Source organism: Trichoplax adhaerens, genomic scaffold (assembly GCF_000150275.1).
Source record: "Trichoplax adhaerens TRIADscaffold_1 genomic scaffold, whole genome shotgun sequence".
NCBI classification, from domain to species: Eukaryota; Metazoa; Placozoa; class Uniplacotomia; order Trichoplacea; family Trichoplacidae; genus Trichoplax; species Trichoplax adhaerens.
Window position 1 is genome coordinate 1872063 of NW_002060943.1, and position 11669 is coordinate 1883731.

An 11669-nucleotide genomic window follows, 5' to 3' on the forward strand; every position below is an offset into this window, starting at 1 on the left:
GACGTGTAAACAGAAATATATCCAATAGACCATGTGTTTCTGTCAGATCTGCTGTGAATACTTATTCGTTTACTTAGCAGAGTGCAGTATAGCAATAGATTTAATCATCACTTTCGAAAATTGCAATTGAAATCTCTAACATTTTAAACAGACGTTATAGCAATTTATGTACAGAACAGGCATTACAAGTAACCAAATTAGGTAGTTACGTAAAGCACCGTTTCACTATGTTGGACCTACTGAAAGAAATAAGGAAGCAACCATGTAGAATAAGAAACCGCGAAATCCTGTCAGGCCTAAGATTCCAGCTGCAGTTCCACCTATACAGCTAACGGAAGTCCGACTGAAAGATAGAAAGAAATGAAACGATTAATTCCAGTAGCATTTTTGAATCAGCGTGAAAGTATCATAACTGCACGTTCAAATCGCTTCCTTCAATACTCTTAAGACTTCCTGCAGTCCATATCAAGATAATTAATTTCTTTATAGTGTACAGTAATAACAGCGACTACTAAAGAGAAAAGAGATAATAGCCGTACATTGATCCACTATGCCTAGGTACAATAATGTAGTACAAGATATCTGAATTTTTGATGGATTGGATGTCGATTTGACGTCGGAAATGTATTACGATCCTATAGAAGATCGTCCTTCACTAGCAGTCATGAACGGCAATGACTGTTGTTTACCATAGGTAGAAATGATTTCATTATATGTTAATTATTAATTCCTAATTGGATACAGTCTACATCTGGAGCACATTCCCTGCTCAAGCAATCTACTATCCTTCTATTAAGGAAGTACAGTGCAACATAAGCATGAACTTGAATTATACCTCATGTTATCTTGACCATAAACACCAAAATAATAAATAATCATAATCGATTCCGTAAGGTACTGTATAATGTACGCGTCTATACAATCTCGTGTTTTAATCTACATGTACCGTCATTGCAAGATATTGGATGGAGATTGCCTACTGCATTTTAATTACTTCTTGACGATAGATCATGCAACATAAGATACTGCACAATTAAAAAGGAAAGGCTCCAAGGCTGATAGGATAAGCAATCAAGATTGAAGCTAATTTTGAATTCATTATAATTATAATGATTGGTAACAGCCATAGCCCATCCAATACAAGATTTCATTTACAATTATGAACTGCTGAACAACGAACGACATGTGGCGTGTTGAATCTGGGTTCGCATAGACACCAATTGCATTTATGGAAATTTGAGTAAAAGATATCATGGTAAGGGCAAAATGCAGTAATTCAGTCAATCATCTAGTAAAAGTATCCATTATACTGGCGATGACTATGCTATCATTGGAGAAGAACTAGTCGATTTGCTTATCCATGCAGCATCGAGTAACAATGAATACCACCAGATCGGTTCACATAGACACCAATCGTATTTATGGAAATTTGAGTAAAAGATATCATGGTAAGGGCAAAATGCAGTAATGCAGTCCATCATGTAGTAAAAGTGTCCATTATACTGGCGATGACTATGCTATCATTGGAGAAGAACTATTCGATTTGCTTTTCCATGCAGCATGGAGTAACAATGAATATTATCCGATAGGTTCGCATGGACACCTATTGCACTTATGGAAATTTGAGTAAAAGATATCATAGTAAGGGCAAAATACAGTAATTTAATCAATCATCTAGCAAAAGTATCCATTATACTGGCGATGACTATGCTATGATTGGAGAAGAACTAGTCGATTTGCTTATCCATGCAGCATCGAGTAACAATGAATACCTCCAGATAGGTTCGCATAGACACCAATTGCATTGATGGAAATTTGAGTAAAAGATATCATGGTAAGGGCAAAATGCAGTAATGCAGTCCATCATGTAGTAAAAGTGTCCATTATACTGGCGATGACTATGCTATCATTGGAGAAGAACTAGTCGATTTGCTTACCCATGCAGCATCGAGTAATAATAAATACCACCAGAGAGGTTGGTATCACAAGTTGACTTACTGCAATGCAATTATCCGTGTATTGCTGTATGTCGTATTTCATTGGTTAAGCGTGATTTAATGGCTAAAAGGATCATTCATCCATTATCATAGACTCACTTTGGAACTATAAATTGATCATCATATTATTATTTACAGCCTACTCATTTCAAAACTCACCAGTAATCGATGATTCCATTATTGGTAAAAATGGCAATCGGGTTTAAAGGCTCTTTTTCTGCAATATTCAACATCAATCATCATCATAAGTCAACGACAAAGTATGCCATATCCATGGACAATTACCACTAAGTTGAGTATTTTCCCTACACTACAGCAATCACGCCTAGCTAAGCGCTATCATCAGTCTTACCTTTCATTTTCCACCTAAATGATCCAAACGCAATCAATTTCCTTTCACTTTTTTCCTTTCTGCCTCTTTCTTCACCATTCACTTGCTGGAGTGGAGTTGATGGAGTAGGACGACGATGAAAGGTAAGAACTCCACTATAGTACCGTATGAAGCTGAGGTACTGTTTTAGACAGTATCCTTCAATCGCCATCATCCGTTTATCTAGTCAGCAACACGTCTAGCCAAGCACAGTACAATGTACCGTATACACGTACAGTACATCGGACTGTAGTATGGTGTAGACATGCGTAGTCAAATACTCCCTTGGTTGACAGAGAAGTGTCATCACGGTCTGGTTCGGTCCGGACCGGACTCCACTCACGTTCTACATCATCTAGTACACAGTATAGGCAAGTGTAGAGTAGAGAACTTTTTTTTTAGAGACCCTTATACAGAGATCTCTTATCCACGGTCTCTCCTGTGCACTATACAGTACGAGGGAAAAGGGCGATTCTGCAATCAAGACGAAAATGGAGCCTACTGGGCACACACTGTAGAGTAAAAGCATGGGTGATACATACTCGAATCAACTACACGAGCTGAAGATAGAATTTTGAGCATCAGATTGAGAGCTTAAAACATATCCCTGGTACACAGCAAGTCTACAAGCAGGGACTACTAGAAATCACTGCAGCGCAGTATAGTGTGCCTGTCAGCTCATTTGGATCATAGTGAAGCAATACAGACGTTCGTTACGCTTGAAGTGACCTAACAAATAACCGGCCTGCACATTTTCATCCTTCGGTACTGGTACTGGTATCGGTACCGGTACCGGTACCAGTGCCGGGGTGCCTCTCCCACTCTCGGGTAAATAAAGATGACAGAGACTCTTTCATTCAAGAATTTTTCTTTCTTTTTAATTTTAGCACAGTAGTCTCTCGCATGATTGCACCGATTATGGCAATGATTTACATTATATCCAGCCATAGAGTTTGTTTTTCGTTTAACTCTATGTCTCAAGCTCTTGAATGCGTTGACATATTACTCCATCGCCTGTTCTGTACCGTGTCTATCATACCGATCGGATGATAAACATAAAGCCAATGTTGGCATCAGGGAAGACTTCGCACCAGGCCTACCCACAATCACTATTCAATAAAATCAAAAATTAAAAGGAAAAATACAAGACTATATAGTCTTTTTTCTTACTAATAGCCTACTGTAGCACCTCTTCTTGGATGTATCTTGTCATTCACCATCTCCGATACTTTGTCCTATAGAACTCATCATCGCCAGTCAACCAACCTTAATTAGAGAGCCGTAGGGGGAACTTGTGTAACTGTCAAGTCTTCTACCGGCATCATCCTTGGCTAGATCTCTATCTTACAGAGGTCGTAGCATCATTTTTATTCATAACCAGTGAATACTCGTATTGTCTTTTCTATCTTGAATTCAAACTATCTCTCTCTCTCTCTCTTTATATATAGTATATATTAAACGCGTTATCTTATTCTTTACACCAGTTGTTGACTACGCGCATGATATAATTTATTATCAATACGAACTTGGATACCAATAACTGTCATGTCTTGCACTACTTTTCGAGTTTTCAAGCCCTCTCAAGTAACTACACAAGTATGCCATCCAACTGCTTCATATTTAGCAATGAGATATTCCACAACTTCTGCCAATCCAGTCCATCTTCACTCACAGATGCCCAATGTCAAATCCATGGATCAAATCCCAGGACCCAAGGGCTTACCATTTATTGGCACCCTATTGGAATATACTAGAAATGATGGATGGGGATTTAAAAATTTTTTTGCCATGACACAAAAAAGACGACGAGAATATGGACCAATCTATAAGGAGAATATCGGTAATAACCGGTTTGTAGTTGTGTCGACATCGCAAGATGTAGAAATAATATTACGTGCAGAAGGGAAATATCCAAATAGAAATCCAATTGCACCACTAGCAGAGTATCGAAAGAAACGTAATTTATCATTGGGAGTCACGCACTCGTAAGTAAGATTCCATTGGATATTTCAAACATAGTTTGATACAATCAAACTTCTTCAGAACTTACCAAATATTTATTCTAAATGATAATGTTGTACTGTACTGCTCGACAACTGCACCTTACGATTTAGACTAAAGACTCAATACGTATTTTGATAATGTGATTGATCCAATCTGCATTAGAACAGTGTCGAAATAGATAAATTAATAATCATAATGCTAACAGAACTATAGCAAGATAACTTCAATACTATCGCCCAATGATACATACTGGACGCAATATTGTTACTTAAAATTGGTTAGCTAGCTATCCACTTAATACTTGCACCAAATCGGTCACGATTTTCTACCACAATATTATTGTCATAACAAATCAACATACTGTAGTTACACCTACTGCCGATTAACGAGTTAATCTAATATCTACATCTTCATCATTGACAAACTGATTAATAGAATAGCATCATTCTCATACTTACTGCTTGCAAATGTTAATTTTAGAAAAGATGAAGAATGGAAAAAATTTCGTAGTGCGATGGACAAGAAAATGATGAGACCACATGAAGTAACATGCTATTCCGATCGAATCAATGTTGTCAGCAATGATCTCATCCAACGTCTTAAACGATGTCGTGGCAACGACGGCATTATACCCGATATCGAGAAAGAAATTAATAAATATACAACAGAATGTAAGTAAAATCAATCGATTTACAGGATAAAACGTTCTTACACAATCAATATCTGAATTAATTTACGTCTACGCGTATGTTACTAGCACGCAAAGATATAGAAGTAACATGACATCTATAGCTTACCCTCACTAATCTATTCGTAAACTACCGTTTACATCTAGCTATTGCCACTGTTCTTTTCGAAAAACGTTTGGGAATGTTCAAAGAGCCAATCGAACCTAAAACTGAACAGTTCTGTCAATCTCTTACCAAAGTTTTAGAAGCTACTAATGAAATAGTGACTGTCCCTCCCTTCATTTTCAAGTATATTTTTACTAAGCATTGGAAAGAACTTATTAAATGGAGCGATATCGCTACCGAATTCGCTGATGAGATCGTTGAAGAGAAAAGAAAACAGATTGAAAAGAAGATTGCGAGCAATGATAACATGACTCGATCAGACGATAGAGTCGATTTTCTTACTTATGTTATTGCTACGGGTAAATTAAGTCGAAGTGAAGCCAATGTAGCCATGATGGAATTACTTTTCGGCGGAGTAGACACGGTATAATAAAAATGAATAACGATACAATGCTAGTGCTCGTCCAAATAAGAAGTTACTGTCGATAATTTGGCAAGGGTTGTGTAGGTTTTACAAATAGTGCAGAAACTAAATTAATACTAGCTACTTAAGCATTCATTCAATTTAGAAAATTACTTGCATAGTATTTATATTAATCCATAACATAAAACTCTACAACTGTTACCATAAACATAATAACACATTATTTTTACGCTGTAGCAATTCGTTTATTGTACATGTCCAGCTCAGCATCATATACTAGTGGAGAGATAGGAGTCATCCATATGCATGTATTTGTGCATTCGATACTGACATTGTACAGTAATACTGTTATTTCTCAACTAAAATGGCTAATATATAATGTTTATATTACATAGCAGAATATATTCATTAATTTGCTGCATTTAAATCTTAATCTCAATACGATGATGATGCTGTAAAATATATATCTGTATACTTATTATTTAGGCAGCAACAACTATTCTATGGACTTTATATAATCTGGGTAAAAATCCACGCGTACAAGACAAATTACGAAGCGAGGTTCGTAGTATTATGAAAGATAGTAAAGAACCAGATGCAAATTTGATAGAAAAGATGCCATATTTACGTTCGTGTGTGAAAGAAACATTGAGGTTAGAGTACCATTAATAGGGTAAACTATGATATCAATTTTACGCCTTGTTGTATGATAATTTGTGATTCAATGACAGTAACATAGGATGCATTTTAACTAAATCAGTCATGTACATTTGTATAAAAATATTCAAGTCAAATTTTTAACTATTATAGGATGCATTTTAACTAAATCAGTCATGTACATTTGTATAAAAATATTCAAGTCAAATTTTTCAACTATTATAGACTTCAGCCAATTGCCTTTGCTCTGCCCCGAATCATTGGCAATGACCTTGTACTTAGCGGATATAAAGTACCAGCCAAGGTCTATTTCTTCATAGAACAAGAAAAGCCTTTTAATGTAGACTGCTGCGAACGATTTATTTCTGATGCTTCCTAATACAACATCTATTTATATAATTATGTATAAAATAGACTTATGTTTTGATCGCAAATTACGTGATGGGTAGAGACGAGTCAGTTTTTCCCAATCCAAGCCAGTACATGCCGGAAAGATGGTTAAGAGGCAGCGATCGCCAAGGATACAATAGCGAGAGCCGATTTCAATATTTACCATTTGGTTTTGGTCCACGAATGTGTCTTGGAAAACGCGTAGCTGAGATGGAAATACATACTTTGCTATCAAAGGTTAGCTTGTTTAAACTTAACCTATTACCTCAAGGATAGAGATAATACCGTATATAGTATACGCGTATAGCACACATAACGATTTGATGATGATTAAAGGACATTATTCATTCTATTTACACAACGCAGCTAATTTTGGAATATGAGATAAAAACCATGAATCCTACCGAAAATACTCTTGTTAATAGGCTTGTCATGGCCGCCAAGGATAAAATGATGATAGCACTTAATGATTTAAAGTAGATATTATACTATGTTTGTTTTTATGATACGTCGTATGTATTCAATAATCATACCCAGTACCTGACGAGATTTTACGAGTAAAATTAAGATTTTTACAACGTAAAATAAACTAGCAAGCAGATTAATGCTTTAACATTGTAGTCCCTTTCAAAGATCTGATATTATAAACTATAGCTTCTATTTATTAATAGTAAATTAAACTAGTAATACCACATCTGAGCTCATTCCAATCTAAATTGTTTATCCAAATTAATAAAAGATACCGATGTTCCAAGCTACCAACTTCGAATATTTCTAATGGCCTTATAGAGCACATATTTTATTCAGACATGCAGTTCTACACTACATACTATCACTGTATTGCCTTGATAAAACTACTGTTATTAGCTGAAATCACTACATGAAGTAACCAGCGAAATAGTCGGCATCTACATTTTCAGTTACCTAATTCGATCATTTCCTGGTCCTTGCTAAGAACAGCCATAGACTACAGCGGATAGAGAAAATACTCTACGGTACCGGCCTGAATCTCTCGAAAGTATTTATACTGTACTCTATCGCCTGTTCTATACACTATCTTCGATACAGACCGGATCATAATCAAGTCAACGTTTGCATTAGCAACACTAAAATCGAATTGGAGAGGCTGCACCGCTACCTTTTTCAATCATTATACTGTACTGTATCATTCAATCCTCCTCTAATATCTCTCTATTGACTGTGGAGAAATTGTTCCAGTTATTAACATAGAATAGTTCATTAATGTCAATCAACTAATTCAACCATCCTTGATTGAAGAACTCACAGGAGAAACGTCTGCAACAGTCATGTCTTCCATTGGTATCTCATCCTTTGCCTACATCTCTAGCTTACAGTGGCCGTAAAATCATTTCAGTTCAGTTCATATTGACCTTCTCCATCTTAAATTAAAAGTATTTCTCTGTTCCTCTCTCTCTTTCTATCTATATATATTGGACGTATTACCTTATTCTTGACACCGATTGGGCGATTCCTGCCAAGATTTATATAAACTTAGATACCAATGATGTCTTGCACTACTTATCGAATTTTAAAACCCTCTCAGGTTACCGCAGTAGCCTGCCGTCGAAGTGCTTTATGTTTAGGAATGAGATATTCCACAACTTCTGCTAATCCAATAGAAGATCACTCACAGATGTCTAATGTTAAATCCATGGATCAAATCCCAGGACCTAAGGGCTTACCATTCATTGGCACCCTATTAGAATATGCTAAAAATGATGGATGGGGATTTCAAAATTTTTTTGCAATGACAGAAAAAAGACGACAAGAATATGGACCAATCTATAAGGAGACTATCGGCAATAATCGAATGATAGTAGTATCGACATCAGAAGATGCAGAAAAATTGTTACGTGCAGAAGGGAAATATCCTAATAGAAATCCAGTTGCACCACTAGTAGAGTATCGAAAGAAACGGAATTTATCCCTGGGAGTCTCATTCTCGTAAGTTAAATTCGATTGGATATTTCTAATATCCTATTACATCTTCGAACTTCTTCAGAACTTACCTAATATTTATTCTAAAATAATATTATTTGTACTGCTAGACAACTACACCTTACCATCTACAGTAAACTAAAGATTTGAGTATTTTTAGAATAAGATTGATCCAATCTGCATTAGAACAGTGTCTAAATATGGATCGAATAATATTAACTGACTAGCACGAAGATAACATTAACGCTGTCGCATGCTGAATGATACTGGACTCAATATCGTTACTTAAAAATTGGTTAGCTAGCTATCCAGTTAATACTTGACTTGCACCAAAACCGTCGTAATCATTTACCACATTACTATCACAGCAACCTGATCTAGTTATTACCGTACTACCGATTAAAGATAACTTCAATGCTGTCGTATGGTGATACATATTGGAGTCAATATCGTTACTTAAAATTAGTTCGCTTACTATCCACTTAATACTTGCACCAAGTCGGTCACGATCTCATAACTCGACACTACTATCATAATAACTCAACTTATTTATTAGTATACTACAGGTGAATGATCGAATCTAGCTAGTATCTACATCTTCATCATCAATAAACTGATAGTAGCAACATTCTCATACCTATTGCGTGTAAATGCTTATTTTAGAAAAGATGAAGAATGGAAAAAATTTCGTAGTGTGATGGACAAGAAAATGATGAGACCACATGAAGTTACATGCTATTCTGATAGAATCAATGATGTCTGCGATGATCTCATCCAACGTCTAAAACGATGTCGTGGTAACGACGGTGTTATACCCGATATCGAGAAAGAAATCAATAAATATACAACAGAATGTAAGTAAAAATAAATTAATTTACTCGAGAAAACGTTGTTACATAATTTATATATCTTAACTATTTTACATCTACATCACTAGTATGCAAAGATATACAATTCACTGTTATATAAAATATAAGGTGCATGACGTTTATAGTTTACCCTCACTAATGCATTTGCGAAATGCCATCTATATCTAGCTATTGCAACTGTTCTATTCGAAAAACGTTTGGGAATGTTCAAAGAGCCAATCGAACCTAAAACTGAACAGTTCTATCAATCTATTACCAAAATTTTTGAAGCCACTAATGCAATATTGACTATCCCTCCCTTCATTTTCAAGTATATCTTTACTAAGCACTGGAAAGAACTTATTAAATGGGGCGATATCGCTTCCGAATTCGCTGATGATATTATTGAAGAAAAAAGAAAACAAATTGAAAAGAAGATTGCGAGCAATGATGACATAACTCGATCAAACGATAGAGTCGATTTTCTTACTTATGTTATTGCTACCGGCAAATTAAGCCGAAGGGAAGCCAATGTAGCCATGATGGAATTACTTTTCGGCGGAGTAGATACGGTACAATAAATAAATAAATAATAAATAATAATATTGATAGAATACTAGTGGTAACCCAAATAAGAAGTTAGTGTTAATAATTTAGCAAAGGGCATATCGATTTTACAAATAGTGCAGAAACTAAATTAATACTAGCTACTTCAACATTGATTCAATTTAGAAAATCACTTTCATAGTATTTATATTAATCCATAATATAAAAACACTACAACTCTTACTAGAAATATAATCCTACAGTATATAATATACAGTACAGTGCACTTAGCTATTTAAATAACACAGTATTTTTGTAGTGATTCGTTTATTGTTCATATCTGGCTTAGCATCGTATACCAGTAGAGAGGTAGGAGTCATCCATACGCATGGACTGTATTTGTACATTTTATACTGACATTTTATAGTAATGCTCGCATTTCATAATCAAAATAGTTAATGTATAACATATATATATATGTTACATAGCAGAATATATTCATTAATTTGTTGCATTTCAAGTGCAATCTAAATACGATGATTAATTATATTATACAATATATATTTAGGCAGCAACGACTATTCTATGGACTTTATATAATCTGGGTAAAAATCCACATGTACAAGATAAATTACGAAGCGAGGTTCGTAGCGTTATGGAAGATTGTAAAGAACCGGATACAAGTTTAATAGAAAAGATGCCATATTTACGTTCGTGCGTGAAAGAAACATTGAGGTTAGAGTTCCATCAATAGAGTAAAACTATCATTTTATGCCTCATTGTAAGATTAGCTGTGACTCGATAACGATAATATATATTTTAACTGAATCAGTCTTGTACATTTGTACAAATTAAAAATCTCATTTCTTCTTTTTTACTACTGTAGACTTCAGCCAATTGCCTTTGCTTTACCCCGAATTACTGATAGTGATCTTGTACTTAGCGGATATAAAGTACCAGCCAAGGTATATTCCTTTATAAAATACAGAAAACCCTTTAATGTATAATTTGCAAGATTTATTTTCTATACGTTGACTTTTATTTACAATGTTTACTAATGCAACATTTAATATATATAAAAATAGACTTTAGTAATGATCGCCAGTTACGTTATGGGCAGAGACGAGTCAGCTTTTCCCAATCCTAGCCAGTACATGCCGGAAAGATGGCTAAGAGGCAGCGATCGCCAAGGATACAATAGCGATAGCCGATTTCAATATTTACCATTTGGTTTTGGTCCACGTATGTGTATTGGAAAACGCGTAGCAGAGATGGAAATACATACTTTGTTATCAAAGGTCAGTTTCTTCATACTTGATCTATTATCTCAAGTATACAGATATTATACATATAGCATAGTAATTCATAATAATTTGGTAATGACTAAAGAATATTATTAACCTTCTAAAACGCAGCTAATTTTGGAACATGAAATAAAAACCATGAATCCTACTGAAAATACTCTAGTTAACAGGCTCGTCATGGCCGCCAAGGATAAGATGATAATAGCACTTAATGATTTAAAGTAGACATCACGCTATACTTATTTATTTTTATGATATGTGTTAAATACTCATACCTATTACTTTACAAGATTATATCTTTTCGAATATCTTACGAGTAAAATTATTACACATGTAGATATAAAATACATCATATTGGAGCAGAGATCTGCAACTT

General features: G+C 34.9%; 2 protein-coding genes across 2 annotated transcripts; both read left to right on the forward strand.

Annotated features, from left to right (window-relative positions):
- Positions 1-4041: 4041 nt before the first annotated feature.
- TRIADDRAFT_19239 (uncharacterized protein) lies at positions 4042-6912 on the forward strand (the record flags this gene model as incomplete). Its single annotated transcript, XM_002107648.1, has 6 exons — positions 4042-4352; positions 4852-5042; positions 5207-5589; positions 6076-6242; positions 6472-6550; positions 6661-6912. The coding sequence occupies 6 exons, from the start codon at positions 4042-4044 to the stop codon at positions 6910-6912; spliced, it is 1383 nt and encodes a 460-aa protein (XP_002107684.1).
- A 1507-nt stretch (positions 6913-8419) lies between these two features.
- On the forward strand, positions 8420-11290 carry TRIADDRAFT_12811 (uncharacterized protein; the record flags this gene model as incomplete). The annotated part of the gene is made up of 6 exons (XM_002107649.1): positions 8420-8601; positions 9259-9449; positions 9633-10015; positions 10558-10724; positions 10876-10954; positions 11075-11290. Coding segments are annotated over 6 exons (1218 nt in total), but the record flags the coding sequence as incomplete, so codon positions are not given.
- Positions 11291-11669: the final 379 nt, after the last annotated feature.